This window comes from Carcharodon carcharias, chromosome 16, assembly GCF_017639515.1.
Source record: "Carcharodon carcharias isolate sCarCar2 chromosome 16, sCarCar2.pri, whole genome shotgun sequence".
In the NCBI taxonomy this organism is placed as follows: Eukaryota; Metazoa; Chordata; class Chondrichthyes; order Lamniformes; family Lamnidae; genus Carcharodon; species Carcharodon carcharias.
The window spans coordinates 45,399,172-45,417,979 of NC_054482.1; the positions used below are offsets into that span (position 1 = coordinate 45,399,172).

Genomic DNA, 18,808 nt, shown 5'->3' on the forward strand with positions numbered 1-18,808 from the left:
CAATGGACTAAGGGGACCTTGAGAGGCGATACCCTTCCCCTTGCCTGACACCAGTCTGCACAGCTAAAGCTGCTGAGCTAGCCACTTGGCGTGGGCCTCTCTCTGCTGCCAGCAAAAAAGCAGGGATGGGATGAGGCACTTAAGGACCAAGGGCAAGTGGGCTGTACGATGCCTCCACTACCCTCCGTAAAATGGGAGACGGGTCGGGGCAGGCGAGTAGGCAGCAGGAAGGTCATGGGCAGCATTTTATGAGCACCCTGCCTTCAAACCCGTCAGTGTGGGACTGTAAAAGTCTGCCCCTGAAGTGGAGTGTTAACTTACAACCTTGCACCTCACAGACAAAAGGAACGACTACTGAGCCAAAGAGTATTACAATGCAGATATGGTATTATTTGTTTTGAAGAATTGTCTTCTCCCCAGTGTTCTTGCTGCTAGTGTTTTTCTTATGACCTTATAATACAAAGGAGTGACATTGTGTGATTATGTGGTTATGATGTACCATTCCATGCAATCCTGAATTCCCAAAATCAAAGTGCTACAATTGGAGAGTAAATTGACATAATCAATGAATACACTATTTTACAGCTAGGATTATGTATTTTGTTGAATATAATTATTTTTACTGTTCCTGTAAAATTTTACAATAGGAGATTTAGTTACATACTGATTAGACAACAGGAACAGGAGGTTCCAGGTTCACATCTAGTCTGTGCTGAATGAGCACCATTTAGGACACTACAATTGGCCTTACTATCTCTGGGCATAGAAAGGATTTATCAGGATTTCCATTCTAGATTTCTGAAAATTGTTTGTGTTGGAGCTTTAATGAGAATAGGATAAGTTGAATTATAAAACAAAAACAGAATTACCTGGAAAAACTCAACAGGTCTGGCAGCATCGGCAGGGAAGAACAAAGTTGACGTTTCGAGTCCTCATTATGATACCCTTGTGATGTCCTCCACAGTCAAAGTCTTACAGAAGCTGATCTTTGGCTTCTGCCTTGAAGGGCATGAAGTTGCATACTGGTCTATTGATACCAACTTAAGACCTGAGTCATATTGTTACCGAACCTCATTAACTTGCCCAGTAGGAAACCCACAGCAGATCACTAGTTGTGAGAAAGTGAGAAATCATCCGGCTTCCTGGATGTGAGCGAGGTCACAGTGAGGTCTCAGGAGGCCTTCAGAAGGCCAATAGTGGACTGGAGTATTTTGATTGGGAGCGGAGTTGCGGAAATGGGGGGAGTATACCTGTTCCTCTTGGGCTCACTAACAAAAAAATTAAAAGAGTGCTGGGCTTTATCTTGCATAACCTCCAGTGATCCTTCTAAGGAATGCTGCTTAGGTTGTTCAAAGCCTGGTACAAACATATGCAGTTAAGCCTCCACCCATTTAGATCTGAAGATTATAATTAAGGTTCCACCAAAAGCGTAGGACCCTAATTTGCATGGTTAAGCAGCCTCCCATCCTGTTTCATGTGGACAAGCTGTTCTCCTATTTACAGATGCCCTTTATGTTGGCATCAGATAAGCCTTGGCTATCAATGGACAGGGTGAGGTACCCCTATGATTTTAAATTGCTGGCTGCCCATTTTGCCTCACAACTGTCTATTTGACTGCCAAATGATGGCTGGCAGATCAAAATTACTTCCACTCTCTCATCCCACAAATGATAAAATGTTACTTGGACAGGTTACTGGAGGGCAACTTGCACCTGTGGACTGTTCACTAGTTTTACTGGCATAGGATGGAATTTAGTGGAGCCTGCTGGTGCAGGCAGGATGGCACATAGTCCCAGAGAATTGTGCAGGAAGCTGCGGGAGGAGCCCGACTCCCTAACTGACGGCAGGAAAATTTTCCCACATATATTGAATTACAGGAAGAAACCAATAGGGGAAACCTGGCCACTAGCAGTGGGAAGGCACTTAGTCTCGTTAACTATTTCTGAGCCCACCAGGATTTAAAGGTGGCCCAGAGGCTTAATGGGACTCGCACAGGTCTTGTGCCTCCAGAAAGTCACCCTGTTGAGTTTGGCAACAGCCTATCAGGGTTTCCTCATGATATCACATGCCTAATCGAAGGACTTGACATCGTGAAGGGGTGCTCCCTGAGAGCCACCATCCTGTCCCGCTGATCCCTCAAGGCACCAGTCAGGAGTGTGATGGAATACTCCCCACTTGCCTAGATGAGTACAGCTCCTAGAACGCTCAAGAAGTTGACACCATCCAGGACAAAGCAGCCCGCTTGATTGGCACCACATCCACAAACATTCACTCCCTCTACCACCGACACAGTGGTAGCAGTGTGTACCATCTACAAGATTCACTGCAGAATTCACTAAGACTCCTTCAACAGCTCCTTCCAAACCCACGACCACTACCATCTAGAAGGACAAGGGCAGCAGATAGGTGGGAACACCACCACCTGGAAGTTCCTCTCCAAGTCACTCACCATCCTGATTTGGAAATATCACCGTTCCTTCACTGTCGCTGGTCAAAATCCTGGAACTCCCTCCCTAACAGCACTGTGGGTGTACCTACACCACCTGGACTGCAGCGGTTCAAGAAGGCAGCTCACCACCACCTTCTGAAGGGCAACTAGGAATGGGCAATAAATGCTAGCCTAGCCAGGAAAGCCCATATCTCATGAATGAATAAAAAAATGTGAAAAATAAAATGATCAGTTTTTTGACATGCCATCTCAATTGAAAGCCAGAATGTGGCCACCCCTAGCCAACAGGCTACTCTCTTGGCTTATTGTGGTCCTTTTTTTAGATGACTGGACAGATCAGCTGCTCTTCTGACCTTTAGTGGCCCCTGAAGGACAGGTGGACAATGCATACTCCACTCCACGAACATAATTAACTATGTTCACTGGAAGGAGGCAGACTGTCTACTTTTTTGATCTGTTGGGGTCCATAGCTGGCAGATTTGATACACTGATAATGAGCTGGCTATGATCCATGGTGATGGAGATGCTTATGTAATGTTATATCTTTCCTAAAAGCTTCCTTTCACTTAAAGGAGAAGTGCATTCTTCTGAATTGTCTGGTAATGGTAAATCTTATGGATAATTTCTGTGTGCTCAACAACAGTTTTTCAATTGCCTGTGTTTCCTGCTTTAGAACTAATGGGTGGAATCATCCCAGTTTTGCATTACGTGCAGTAGCAGGTGGGAAAAACAATGTTTTACCCGCCGGCTGCAATGGCAGCTTCTCATGCTGTATCATCCCAACCCCGCTGCATTAATTATGCATTCCTAGGAAACACGCCATTTCGATGGTGGGCGCCATGCCTTCACCTCCGCTTCATCACACTGGGCACCATATTTAAAGTGCAGCTGTGTGCACATCTCTCAGTGCTTCCAGCCCATGACTGCTGCAGGGAAGACAAAAGGTTTCCAGGTTTAATGACACGTCTCTCGAGTGCCTTTTGGACACAGTGGAGGCCCACCATGCTGTCCTCTACCCCCACTCTGGCCACAAGATGGGCAGCAACATCACCAATTCAGCTTGGGAGGCAGTGGCAATGGTGGTCAGCGCCAACACCCTGCAAAAGAGGACAGCCACACAGTACCTCAAGAGGATGAATGATCTTCTCCATTCCACAAGGGTAAGTCACTCCTCTCATCACTCTTAACTCACACACTCACAAACCCATCACACATCCACAGGGCCCTCATTCACTGTCAGTTCAAGGGACATCACCATTCACTCTCTCACACACACACCTTCATTGTCCTCACCCCATCCATGGGATCACTCAAACCTCACAAATGACAGGCATACTTATCATCTGGCCTGGCAGGTGTCCTGCTTACACTCTTTCCATCTCTATTCATGCAGGCAAGCTGGCACACAACAAGAGGGAGAGGTCATAAACTTGTGGCAGAATGCCTGAGATCAAGGTCCTCATGGACTTTGAAAACAGCCATCCAGCTGGCCGGCAAGAATCTGGATTGACTGTGCTGACTGTGAGGTCAGCAATGCTCTACCAAGTAAGGGTCCAACTGTGTAACATCCATCAGACAACCATGCTGTGACTGATGTGTCCGTTTCACAGGCCACTGCCATGAACTAATTATTTCTCCCTGCTTTCACGGGCAAATCTGGAAAACAGCTGACAGAGTCCACGACCCGGGGTCTTCAATCAAGCTTCGAAGAGGAACCTGGAGGCACCCTCCTTGAAGACCCATCACAGTGCTCACCCACACTCTCCACCATGCAGAGACACACACCTTGGTGGGACCTAGCTTTAGAGTAGCCTTGAGACAACAATCTGGTGAACACCGCAATTTTTGATTCACAGCAGGCAGCGGCAGGGTCTTCCCAGGTGTCCAGCACTCAAAGGACTGCACAAGGCCAGAAATTTGCTGAGTCCGAGTCCAATGAAGCTCTGGACTTGGTCATGTCTCAGTTGCTGGAGCTGCAAAGGCAAGCTTGGGAACATCAGGAAGGGATGTCCACTGAGGAATCTGTCTGAAGGCATGGCTGGCCTCCAACAATGTGTGCGCGAGAGGGGTGTGGGACAGCTTGATCTCACTCTGGCTTCCCCTTCTTCTCAAGGAGTCAGCCAGGGGCCCTTAGGCACCCATAGGGAGGAGGATCATCAGGTACACACCCCAGGGCCATTCACTCAGGTGACTCTGGGAGGGTCCAGCCCATCCAAAATCCCTTTTCCTGTGACCCCAGCAGCTCAAGCTCCACAGCCACCCAGCAGGACCCTGAAAGCAGGCAGGGGCCCACCAGGTCATGGCCCTCTAGAGGACGTCAGCCATGTTCATCGCAGACAGGGCATAGCAGTCAGCAGGCTGCCTCCACCTCTGCTGTGGATGTCTGGGGAGCACCAAGACGTAGTGGCAGGGTTAGGAAGGTTAAGAAGATGTAGTTGCACAGCCTGGGCACAGTGTTAATCACTTGTACACAATGTTCACTATTTTAAATTAAGTTTCACCAATGTCTTCCGGCCTACGGCTGCTTGTAATGATGAACAATGTTCACATCACTCCAATGTGAAACCTTGGTTCCTGCACAAGATAAAGGCAGGTGTCTCAGTCCGGGGCCTCTTCCTTGTGCTCTGTGCAGCCTTCAGACCAAAGTGATGGTCTGGCCTCACACTCCCTGGACACATTAGTGATGCCTTCACCTCAACGGTGCTTGTCGTTGCTGCCAGAATGTAGTGGGCAGATGCCACAGAGTTCCATCATTCTCTCTGTGTGCTCTCAGCATCTTTAAGGTGGGGCTGGCCCCCATCTCGTCAGCATCTGTGACCAGTGATGCTGTGCTCCTGAAGGGATCAGTGCTGAAGACTGACAAAGGATCAGGTGCTTTTAAAGTTTCATGGCTGCATCCCCATGATATTACTCTGATGATAGAGCGCGAGTGACCTGCCCTCAGCCAAACAGGAGTAAGACATTCTCAGAGGCTATGTGAAGATCTATGGAATGTCCTCACTGCATGTCATTATCATCCTCCTGCAATCGATTGACTATTAGGGCTTCCACTGCGTCTCCATGATAGGAGCATTATCACAGAGGGTATCTGTGCTGTCATAAGCCAAAATGGAGCCAAACATTCATAGATGCAATGTGAGGATCTATGGTGTCTCCTCACTGGATGTCATCGTCATGCTCCACAAATCTAGTAGCTATGAGGGACCCCCAAGCGCACCTGACTTGACTGGCCAGTGCGAGGATCTCACCCCCTTCATTGTCACCTTTGAGGATCTTGTCACCTTTAGCCCCATCAACATCCTCCTCATCGGGGGAGACCTCCAGCTCCTCCATCTCTCCTCAGCCAGCTTCTCTCACCATTGCAGCACTAGATTGTAAAGGATGCAGCAGACGACGAGGATGCCTGTCACCCTCTGTGGACTGTATTGCAGGTTCCACAGACAGGTCCAAGCACCGGAACTTCATTTTCAGAATCCTGATGGTTTGCTCCACCAAGTTGTGAGTTGCAGCATGAGCCTCATCACTTTGCTGCAGTCTGAAGCCTCTGCACCGGTGTCATTAGCCACATCCTCTGCCGGTAGCTCTTATCCCCAAGGAGCCATCCCTGCAGCCTCTGTGGACCCTGGAAGACATCAGAAATCTGTGGCCGACTGAGAATGTAGGAGTCATGGACACTCCCTGGAAACCATGCGCAAACCTGCAGGATGCCTTTGTGGTGGTCGCAGACCAGCTGCATATTCAGCAAATGGAAGCCCTTGTGGTTGACATAGTTGACCACTTGTTAAGACAGAGACCTGAGTGCCACATGAGTGCAGTCGATCGCACCTGCACCTGTGAGAAACCTGAGATCTGGGCAAATCCAAATGTTCTTGCATTCTAGCCTTCCTGATCCCAGGCAAAATGCACAAAGTTGTGTGCCCTCACAAAGATGGCATCTGTGACCTCATGGATGCATTTGTGGGAGGAGGCTTGTGATATCCCACAGAGGTCACCTGTGGAGTCATGAAAGGAGCCATTGGGGTAAAAATTGAACGCCGCTGTCTCTTTCATGGCCATGGGCAGTGGATGTCCCCATGGTGCCAAATCCTGCAGTAGGTGGCAGATGTGACCGACCATTTCCCACGACCTGCGCAGTCTTCAGCGATACACGTTCTCGGTCATCTGCAGGAATGAAAGGCGGCATCTATAGACCTTGATTCTGGCTAGGCCCCGAACAATGACGGCTCACTGGGGCTCTTCGACTGCATGTGCGGGAGCCCCAGCTGCACCTTCTTCCTGAGGGTGCTGCTCCTCCCTCTGCACAGCAAGGCACCTCCGTCGCTCTCTTCTCTGCCATCCTTGCTCTTTGTACGCCACAAGGCATACAGCTAGTTCACCAGGCTCCATGCTTCTGATGTATTCCTCCTGCAGGATAAAAGAGAGAGACTTGTGGGTTACCTTGGGTGTTCTAAGAACCTGTCTTGGTTAAGTCTGAAGGCTCCTTATGCATCCCGGAGAGTGCTGGCCACCACTTGGAGGGCCAGAGTTTGGTGCACTGCATGGCTAACTGAAACCCCAACCACCTCCACCCCACTCCATCTGACCGATTGGCGGTAGCTTTGCTCACTGGACTGAATGCTGTGCTCTCAGCTCAGGTGCAGGCATTCTCCTAACCCGCACTGCAAGGCAGCACTGTTAGCTTGAGCCATGTGATGAGTGGTCCAAACCGGGATGATGACTTTGCATGGGACACCAGTGATTGCTCCATGGCCAGCTTTAGCAAGGAGATTGTACAATATGCCCAGTAGTCCAACTGTTCTGAAGTCCACTAAAACGCTCATTAGTTTGCAGTCTGTGCCTGAGGGGTGAAAAGCTCTGGAGCACATGGTGGCACTTCCATGCCTCTGTGTTGCTTGAGTGGGCAGATAAGCTAGCGGTCCAACTCCACGCATGTCAATGTGACTGTGACTGAACTGTCTCAGCTGCAGGGAAATGTTCACTTTTTATACAAGGTTTTCTAATGCATGGCCGCTTGTCTCCCCAACACCCCACATGTGCTTGTGTGCTACCTTCAACCTCAGGGCATTGCTTGTCCTCCCTCCCATCTCAAGTCGCCTCAACCGCAAGGCAGCCCTTGCCCTTTCCCTCAAGTCACCACAACCGCAGGGCAACCCTTGCCCCCCCCACCCAAGTTACCTCAACCTTGAAATCCAACAGGTGACCCCAGCGACCACTGCAAAACATTACAGTGCACTCCCCTCCAAGTTCTCCTCAAAATACAGCCCACCAAGTGCACGGTTTTTATATGCTGTTGTGAAACCGTTGACGTGTGCACACGATCCAGCTTGGGGGGATGATTCCGACAGCCTGGCCTCATAATGATATGCAGATGTATTACATTGAGATTCCTGATGTCCGACAGCAGGAAACGCGGCCCATCATCGACGGCCTGAATGGATGGTCGCAAACTGGTTTCATGACATTGTGAAACCAATTTTTGGCTTTCTCACCATATTGTCCGTTCACGCCGCCAAGCACGCCCCCAACACCAGCAGACACGGAAAATTCTTCCCAATGACCAGATGTAGATTAGAGCTGTTATTTTGCACAGAACCTCCTCTAATGTGACCTGGTGCAATTCTGCTCCTGTGATGTCAAGAAACAGGGGAGGGAGATTCAAAATTGCAAGGAAACAATGGCTGCCCAGCCTCACACACTGCCCCCCACCTGCCGCCTCCAGTTCAGTGAGCTGCCTGCTCACCGAACAGCTCACCACCTGGATTCTAATAAGGCCTGAAGCTGAAATGGTTTAGGTTTCCACTAAATCCATTAGGGTGAGTGTCGTGGACACATCACAAACCAGTCAAAAGTTCAAAATAGCCCCAAAGAAGTCCTAACTGCAGCCCATTGCTCCTATTCATCTTGTAGAACTGCACGTGAAATGTCCTACACCAAATATTTGCCTGAGTCCTTTAGTTTTAAAACATGGAAACGAGGAACAACTTAAAGATACCAGCAAGTTTACATTTAGTATTTTGTGATAAATATGTACAAAGTCTTCTTTTTAACATTACATTTGCTTGTGAACTGACTCCTCTTATACATGTTTTATAACGTGCTTTGGACATCCTTCCTTGCAGGTTCTATCTGGAGGTCGAGTGCTTGCGATCACCAGCACTCAGATCAGTGACACTGGCAAATACACATGTGTAGCGGTAAACACTGCCGGAGAACAGCAATGGGATATTGACCTCAGAGTTCATGGTAACATTATTACAAATCTTTCCCCTGTTTCTTCACTTCTTTTTGCATGCATTCCCTGAGAGGATGGGTCAGCTAAACTGAGTCATCTGTACACAAGAAAACACCGATCCAACTGCCTGGAAATATTTCTTACTTTCCAGCAATAACACCATTACACAACCACAACTGATGAGCACCCACTTCCCATTTATTTGAGTAGTCCACATCAATCATGTTCCATGTGCATCTTCAGTTAATTAAAGAAGCAGTTCTTGATCCTTTCCATTGTGTTTATTGTAGATGTGTTCTTTTGACTACTACAACAAAAATCTATATTTGCATAGTGCCTTTAACGTAACAGTAGCATTATAAAATAAAATATGACGCCGAGCCACATAAAAATGTTGGTGTTTCAGGCATATACATTCATCAGAATGTAGCAAAATCATCAGTAACATTTCAAAGATGACCAGTTTGACAATTACAAGTTTGATATGTCTTTTCTCAAAAACTAATGAAATACTTTTATTTGAAAATATTACATTTTGCCATGTTAAGTCAAATAGTTATACAGTAAACTTTGGGTTATCTGACACTCTCCCAACCAAATTCTCTACTAATTGGAATTTCTGATGTTCCCCTAATTCAAATCGTCACTTTACCAGAAGCGATTATGAAATTATCTGGAACCTGTACTTGTGAACTGTATTAATTTATAACTTAATTTTTGTTTTAATATACTGTTGAAGATTAGAAGTAAAAAGAATACTGTTCTTTACTTCCTGAGCACTTGCATATTACTTCATGCTACAAGTATTGCACAGTATTCCATTGGTAAATGGAACTATCCGTTAACCAACATTTTTGATTAATCGGTACCACCTATTCCCCACACATGCTGGATAATAAACGTTTTACTGTAATAGCTTTGACAGGATCTTGTACAGATGAAATAACCTTCAACAAATGGTAACAAACTTGTGCAGTAGAATATTTTACTTTGTCCAGTTATGCACAAACAGTGCTTATATGATAAGTTTACCATGTTATCTTACCAAACTATGTTCCATTCTAGTCTATTGTCTATGGGGAAAAGGAGATGTTGTGTTGTGAATGTTGATATCACTTTAAGAGTATATATTATGTGGTTAACTGTTCCTATATTGCAAGTGTTGGGCATTGTTTATTCTGCTTGGGAGGTTCTGGCGTGTGTGTGTGTGTCTGAAGGAGCTGGTTCTGCATTATCTTAGCAAACTGTCTTCAAAGCGATCAACAATCTGGGTCTTGCGTCCTTCTTGGAAAGGTGCAAACCAAACAAATTGGTGACACGTAGGATTCAAATTAGGCGTATAATGAACCAAATAAAATGCAAAACACAGCAGATTCGAATTAGTTGCAAAACTGTCTATTTTTGCCATCATGTTTGGCAAATTACAATGATAATGAAGACTGGGATTGTTATTTTGGGTGGTTTGAGATGTATCTCATCATGAATGGCTTGAAGGTGCCTAGTGCAGATGATATTCTTTAGACTCAGGAGTTGTGCTCTGAGGACTGGACAATTGCACATGTTACACCCTTGTTCAAAAAAGGGTGCAAAGAAAAGTCCAGCAACTAAGGCCAGTCAGCTTAACCTTGGTGTAAAGAAGCTTTTAGAAATGATAATTCAAGACACAATTAATAGTCAAATGCAGGTTAATTAAGGAAAACCAGCATGGATTTGTTAAGGGAAAAAGTTTGTTTAAATTTTTCATGAAGTGGCAGAGAGAGCTGCTGAGAGTAATGCTGTTGATGCAGTATAATTGGACATCCAAAAGGCATCTGATAAAGTGCTGCACAATAAACTTATGAGCAAAGTTCGAGCTCATGGAATAATAGGGAGAGTCGCAACATGGATCCAAAATTCGCTGAGTGGCAGGAAACAAAGAGTGGTGATGAACATTTGTTTTTTGAACTGGAGGAAGATTAGTAGTGGAGTTCCCCAGGGATCGGTGTTCGGACCCCTGCTTTTCCTGATATGCATTAATGATCTAGATCTTGGAGTACAGGGCACAATTTCAAAATTTGCAGATGATACCAACCTTGGAAGTATCGTGAACCATGAGGGGGATAGTGTAGAACTTCAAAAGGACATTGACAGGTTGGTGGAATGGGCAGACAAGTGGCAGATGAAATGGAATGCAAAAAAATGTGAAGAGATTCATTTTGGTAGGAAGAACACAAGGAGACAATATAAAATAAAGGGTACAATTCTAAAGGGAGCAGAGAGACCTAAGTATGTATGTGCATAAATCATTTAAGGTGGCATGACAGGTTGAGAATGTGGTTAATAAAGCACATAGCATCCTGGGCTTTATCAGTAGGGGTATAAAGTACAAAAGAGGGAACTTGTGATAAACTTGCATGATACTCTGGTTTGGCCTCAACAGGAATATTGCATCCAGTCTGGGCCCCACACTTTATTAAGGATGTGAAAGCTTTAGAGAACGTGCAGAAAAGATTCGTGAGAATGGTTACAGGGATGAGGAACTTCAGTTAGGTAAAAAAGATTGAAGAAGTTGGGACTGTTCACCTTGAAGAAGAGAAGGTCGAGGAGAGATTTGATAGAGGTATTCAAAATTATGAGGGGTCTGCACAGAGTAGATAGGGATCAACTGTTCCCATTGATGGAAGAATTGAGAACCAAAGGGCACAGATTCATGGTAATTGACAAAGAAGCAATGGTAACATGAGGAAAAACTTTTTTAAGCAGCAACTGGTTAGGATCTGGATGTACTGCCTGAGAGTGTGGTGGAGACAGGGTCAATTAAGGCTTTCAAAAGGGAATTGGCTCTTTATCTGAAAAGGAAAGATTTGCAAGGCAGGGGTTTGGCACTAAGTGAATTGCTCCTTCAGAGGGCCAGCACAGACATGAGAGGCCAAATGATTTCCTGTGCTGTAATCATTCTATAATTCTATATTGCATATAACATGGAGGTAGTGGCTGTTCTGCTGAATTCAATAGGAATACACTATTATGGGGTAACGTGAAACTTGGTTTCACCAGTGTTAATGATCCCTGGAGAGACTGATAACTTTTTAAAAGGTATTTGAACTTCAGTTGAGTGACTTAGAGGATCACATGACAAGATTTCAAGTTTTAAGTCTTTTATTATAACAAATAAGCTAAAAGCAACATTGACATAACACTTTTTTTAGGCAGTTTATACTCCAAACTACATATGTTTGCCCATTTAACTTTTAAAACAACCAAAAATTCCATGCCACAGTTATACTTTACTCTGTCCCTTAAGTGGACACTTTATTCTTCCAGAACCAAAGCTATTCTACGTTCCCAACGGCCTGCTTCTTTTTTCCTTTCCCAGCTAAGTAAATTCAAATGCCAGGACTGACTTTCATGGTTAGGGTTATCCGCTCTCTAGTAAATGAATCTTCTAGTCTTATTTAAATCCTCATGAACTTGGTCTCTTCAATCTGAGTGCAAACTCCCAACTGCCTGCTCCACCTGCAGGACTGGCTGCCTCTATTCCTCTGCTCTTTCTTTGATTCTTGCAGACCTATCTGTCTCTGACAGGCTCAGTGATACTTTAGAAAATCCTGTAAACCAATACTACAATGGCTTGCCATGAACTCTTCCCCTCTCAAAGCCCATCTCCATGGGCCTCGTTTTTGTTTTATTCGTTCATGGGATGTGGACATTGCTGGCTAGGTCAGAATTTATTGCCCATCCCATTCAGAGGGCATTTAAGAGTCAGCCACATTGCAGACCAGGTAAGGGCAGCAGATGTCCTTCCCTAAAGGGCATCAGTGAACCAGATGGGTATTCAAGACAATTGGCAATGGTTTTGTGGTCATCATCAGATTCAAATTTCACCATCTGCCATGGTGGGATTCAAATCCGGATCCCCAGAGCGTTACCCTGGGTCTTTGGAATACTACTCAAGTGACAATACCACTATGCCACTGTCTCCCCTATCCAGATAGGGATGCTAATTAGCTACCCTCTAGACTCCCAACTCTATTCTATCTTGGAATTAAATAGACAGTTTAAAGTATAACCATTTATAAAACCTGACATTCCTAACATCTCCCTGTGTGACTTGGAGACTAACAATCTACCCACAGTAGATTGGCACTAAGTGAATTGCTCCTTCAGAGAGCCAGCACAGTCATGAGAGGCCAAATGATTTCTTGTGCTGTAATCATTCTATAATTCTATATTGCATATAACACAGAGGTAGTGGCTGTTCTGCTGAATTCAATAGGAATACACTATTATGGGGTAACGTGAAACTTGGTTTCACCAGTGTTAATGATCCCTGGAGAGACTGATAACTTTTTAAAAGGTATTTGAACTTCAGTTGAGTGACTTAGAGGATCACATGACAAGATTTCAAGTTTTAAGTCTTTTATTATAACAAATAAGCTAAAAGCAACATTGACAGAACACTATTTTTTAGGCAATTTATACTCCAAACTACATATGTTTGCCCATTTAACTTTTAAAACAACCAAAAATTCCATGCCACAGTTATACTTTACTCTGTCCCTTAAGTGGACACTTTATTCTTCCAGAACCAAAGCTATTCTACGTCATCACAGATGCTCTTGCCATTGTCTATAGGTATGGGCATCTTGCATGTTCTTCCCAGTAAAACAACCTTGTCTCCCCTTTAACCTTTAACAACCAAGCCACCCATTCTGTTAAACAGAATCCAGAGCAGGTCAAATTACCCCCTTCATTCCACCATTTTACCTTAAATTAAAGAGACAGTGCCAAAACATAACAATCTTATAAACTTCAAATTTGTAACACCAAACAAATCCAGCAAAAAACTGCATGAGGATTTAAAAATGGTACTACAGAAACACCTGAAAAAACACCAATGACAGTGGTTGGGAGACAGAAATTTATTAGTTGACAACAAGGGCAAACAGTGATTATGTCATACAGTTAAAACACTTATCACTAAATTGCAACTATGGGGACAAATTGGATGAAAACCTGCGGGATAATTTTATTAGTGGTCTACAGAGTGAATCCATGGCACTCAAGTTTATGGAAATAGTGGGTGCGAATCTGAGGCTAACATTTTGAGCAGTAGTGGACCACGTGCTCGCACATGAAGTAACAGCAGAGGAGACATGGGCGATGAGAACTGAACGGATGGGAGTTGCACTCATGCAGGATGGATCAGATGCCATGATAAATATTGTGTATAGAAAGCCAAGAAGGAATTCACAGGACAAGGAGGAGCAGTGACAGGCAAAAATCATGCTTTTGATATGGAAAGAATCATCACCCTAACAGGTGTTGGTTTAAATCAGCCATTTGCTCAAAAGCTGGATCCATTTAGAGGAAATGCCAAAGCCCAAAATAATATTCGCATGAACAACAGAACCATGTAAGTAATCGGAAGCAAAGGTTGAAGTTGTATAATGATGCATGTTTTAGCAAATGGACAATAATAGCTCTAGCAGAGATACAGGATAAGGTTGTTAGCATGGATCTAGTGTACTGGGTCTAGTGTAGCAATGGTACCTTTGGCCTTCTATGAAGCCATGTTAGAAGCAAACAAGTCAGTTTTCAGTTTCACAGGGGCAAGTATCAAGCCCACTGGAATGGTGATGGTGAAGGTTAGATGGGCTAACATCAAAGGTGAGCTGAATTTGTATGTTGTAGAGTGTACAAAGTACATATTACTAGGTAGAGATTGTTAGAAGTAATTCCTTTGAAGTGGGAATCTCCAGGCAAATCAGTAGATCAAGGTCAGTAATGAAGTGGGAAGTACTTAAGCTTTGTGAGTATGTGTTCAAAGTTGATGGAAAGTTAGGTAAGCTCTTGCAAGTTATGGACAAGATGACTGTGAAAGAGAGTGCTATTCCTGTCAGAACAAAGCTATACAAAGTCCTTTATGCAATGAAAAAGCAGATGGGACAGGAATTGGATCATCTTCAAAAATGCAGACTGGTACCACACAGTGAATGGAGTTCAGGCACCATTGTAGTCTCAGGATGGTATTGCTCAAAAATGTAGCAATTAGAAGAATAAAATTAACCCAATATTGAGCCCAAGGGTAGCCCCAAAGGTAAATGTTGAAGACATACTGTCAAGTTTGAGTGAAGGAGTAGTATTTTCCAAGTTAGACCTAGCATATGCCTGCAATCAATTAGAGTTAGATGAACAGTTAAAGAAGTACTGGTCCTTTCTACCCACAAAGGCTTGTTCCAATAAAATAGATTGGTATGTAGCATTACTACAGCACCAGCTATTTGGCAAATGCAAGGGGAAGGAGTTCAAGGGGTTCCTGGCGTGCAGGTATACCTGGATGATATGTTGGTCATGGGTCAGTCACAAGAGGACATGCGAAACCTAAGCAGAGTGCTGACCTGCTTAGAGGAATGAAGCCTGAAGGTCAGAGAGAAGTACAAATGTAAGTGTAACTTGGTTAAGTTTTTGGGACACAGGATAGATGTGCAAGTCAGAAGTGAAGCTACTGTAAATTGAAAACATACCTAGACCTACAGATGTATCTCAGTTGAGGTCGTACCTGGGTATGCTTACATATTTCTGGAAATGTACCAAAAATAGCACACAGAATTATGCCATTGATGACCCTGCTAGAAAAAACTCGGGAATATTAATGGTTACAAAAAGCAGGGAATGAATTCATGCATTCATTTAGAGAGTCGGGATTTTTGATACATTTTGACCCAGGACTGTCAATAATGATTGCCACTAATTCAAGCCCTATTGAAGTAGGACCAGCTCTTTCATGCCTTTTTCAATGGAGATGAAAGGCTGATACAATTTGTATCAAGAGCATTTCCAAAGACTGAGTGGAAAAATCTTCAGATAGAATGAGAAGTTTTGGCCATCATGTTTGTGCTGAAGAAATTTTATATGAATGTACATAGATGCAAATTCATGCTCCTTACAGGTAATAGACCGTTAACAGCTTTGTTCTGCCCACACAAAGGGCTACCAATACTTGCATTAGGGACAAAATTCACAATCAAACGTGCAAGGACACTTTCAAGGTATACCTTGGATTGATCACCAAACAAGCACTCAGAAGAAAGTCGAGCAGGAGGTTTTCTTTTCCTATTAGATCTTCACGTCCTCCTAGCAGACTCAGTGATAGGTGAGCCCTGTCTCATCTCTGACTTGTCCTCTCCCTCCGAATTTCTTAATAAATTCACCTCACCCAGCCCTTGAGCTGAATCATTAGTATCAGCCTCTAGACCCTTATGAGGTATGGAAATGGGTGTAGGAATAACCAGGGTACCTCTCAGACTATCAAACATTTCATTATGGATGGGTGTTTTGTTAGAAATTGCATTGGCAACCAGAAGTAGATCTCAGGAACCATAGTAAGGAGGGAAGTTTCCCTCAATTATAAGGTTCAACTGCAAACAGAAATCTGGAAGTGCCATGTAGAATAATTCATACCTAGGATATCTGGAATGTCAGAAGAATCAGAAATGTCAGAGGAGTCAGAGCTCACACCAACAAATGAACCTGAAAGGCTAATGATACACCCACCAATATTTTGAGTACTCTCCCCATCCCCAGTTGACACGGCAGCTGGAAATTCACATCTGTAGCGTATTATGACACAGCCGATGGTAAAGGCTGAGTTGTTCAAACCCCAGGGGAAAACTGGAAACAACTGTCATAACACATTTTTGCAATTTGTATGTTTTGAGATACAGGCTTTGAATTCAGTAGTAATAAGATTACCGAGTCTCAAGAGTTTTTTTTATAAAACTAAATTAAACATTTATTAATACAAGATTAATACAAGCACAAACAGATGTCTGCAAAATTACTACTTTAATAACTAGAAAACCCCCCTAATTAATCTGACTCTCAGTTTGACCCCTGATAAGGCAACAGTAAAACCATAGATTGAAACAGACCCTAGGCAAAGCACACCACGGATTCAAAATGAGTCACATTCAAAATGAGCTTCTTTCAGCTCTGGGTCCTTGAAGGCAGACTTGAGGCTTACAGGCTGGAGGCTTTAGAATCCCTCCTCTTTTTACCGACAACCTTCTCTTCCTTTATACATATTTTCCTCTTTGAAGCAAATTCTCATTTAGGAGGGTTTTTTTAACTTCAAATCTTCTAATAATAAAACCCTTTCATAATACCCACTTTAATAAGCTTTAAAAAAATAAGCACATTGTTTCTGAGCTTCACCTGGTTAGGTGTAATATGTTACCCTCTCCTTTGAATGTTCTATTTACAAATGCAAATTGCCCCCTTTTACACCTTACCTTCTATTTCCCTATGTTTATCTAATTACCATTTTAAACCTACTTCTCCTCTATACACCACAGCCTCTAGTCCACCTGGCTTTAATCCAATTAAGATGCACACACATACACACGCATAGACACCGACATCACTGAACTCTATTTTAAAATAATTTCCAATAACATTATAGTCATTATTTTATCTTCTTGACATACCCCTCCTTATTGAAAAATGAACTGTTATAATTCTAAAAGACGGCTTCATTTTTATTAACCCACCTTACACTATTTCCTATACTTATCTATATACTTACTCTATTACATTACCAGATGCATGCATTAGTATAACAATATATATACAAATCCTTGGTATCAGCAGAAATCATTCCAGTTCAGTGTCCTGGTTTTGAAATGTTCTATTTTCCCTTTAAGCTTCAAACACTTGATCATGCATCTGCAATCAGATTCTCTTGTCCAGCGACATGTATTACCTGTAGATTAAATGGTTGCATTATTAAACTCCACCTGAACAGCCTTGCACTTTTGTCTTGAAATTTGTCCAGAAACTTTAAAGGATTGTGGTCTATATTAACAATTGTTCCTGACAAATTGTTTGCCACATAGATTCCAAAATGCTGCAATGCTAACACCAAACCCAACATCTCCCCTTCAATTGTTGAATATATTCTCTGTTGTGCATTCAACTTCTGTGAAAAATACCCTTTCAGTTTTTAATTTCCAGTGTCATCTCCTTGTAACAGTATGGCTCCAATGCATCAATGGTCAACTTAAATTGCTTGGTGTAATTGGGTACTGCCAAAACTGGTGCAGTAGTTAATACAGATTTCAAACAATCAAATGCCTTCTAACACTCCCGTGTCCATTGAAACTTCTTGTTCTTTTTTAATAGTTCAGTCAGTGGAGCAACCCCACTACTAAAATTTGGTACAAATTTCCAGTAAAACCCACTGATGCCCAGAAATCTCAAAATGTCTTGTTTTGTTGTAAGCACTGGGAAACCCATGATAGCTTTGACTTTCACATCTCTTGGAGCCACCTTACCCCCATGTCCAATGGTATGGTCTAGATACATAACTTGTGCTTTTGCAAATTCACTTTTGGCCAAGTTCATCACCAAATTAGATTTTTGTAATCGAGTAAATAATTCTTCCAGATGTTGTAAATGTTCCTCCTACGTCTGGCTAAAATCTTTTAAGTCACCAATATAAACAGCACAATTGTTTAGACCTGCAATTACTTTGTTTGTCAGTTTTTGAAATGTCACAGGTACATTCTTCATACCAAACGGCATGACTTTAAACTGATATAGTCCATTTGGCATCACAAAAGCCGGTATCTCCTTTGGTCTCTCCAACAACAGTATTTGCCAATATCCCTTTAGCAAGTCAATCTTTGTGATAAATTTTGATTGTCCTACTTTCTCAATACAATCTAGGACAGCAGTTTCTGGATTTTGACCCATCAATTTCTCATAAATTAATTTCAGTGGTCCCCTTACCTCATGACCATAAACTAGTTCAAAAGGACTAAAACTATTCGATGCATTAGGACTGTCCCTAATAGCAAATAACAAGAATGCAGCTCCCTTATCCCAATCTGTGGGTAATCCTGACAGCACTTTCTTGTCATAGCTTTAAAATTTGATGCCATCTTTCCAAAGCTCTTTGTTACTCCGGATGATAAGCTGTTGACTTAAACTGTTTTATCCCCACACTGTTCATTACTTCCTTAAACAGCTGTAACATAGGGCTGAATTTTTCCGTCAGGGGGCAGGGCCCGCTCACCGACGCGAAAATTACGCGGGATGACGTTGGGGGGAACCCTTGATGTGATCCCGCCCCATTTAAGTTTTCA

General features: G+C 43.3%; 1 protein-coding gene across 4 annotated transcripts in view; it reads left to right on the top strand.

Annotated features, from left to right (window-relative positions):
• The window catches only part of hmcn1 (hemicentin 1), a 725,933-nt gene that overhangs the window by 445,944 nt on the left and 261,181 nt on the right, over nucleotides 1-18,808 (top strand). For all 4 annotated transcript variants that reach the window (XR_005945469.1, XM_041207700.1, XM_041207701.1 and 1 more), the window contains exon 40: nucleotides 8,569-8,692. Coding sequence is in view for 3 of the 4 variants with exons in the window: in XM_041207700.1 (XP_041063634.1) it covers nucleotides 8,569-8,692 (124 nt within the window). In the remaining variant the exon portion in view is untranslated. The remainder of the gene's footprint in view (nucleotides 1-8,568; nucleotides 8,693-18,808) is intronic.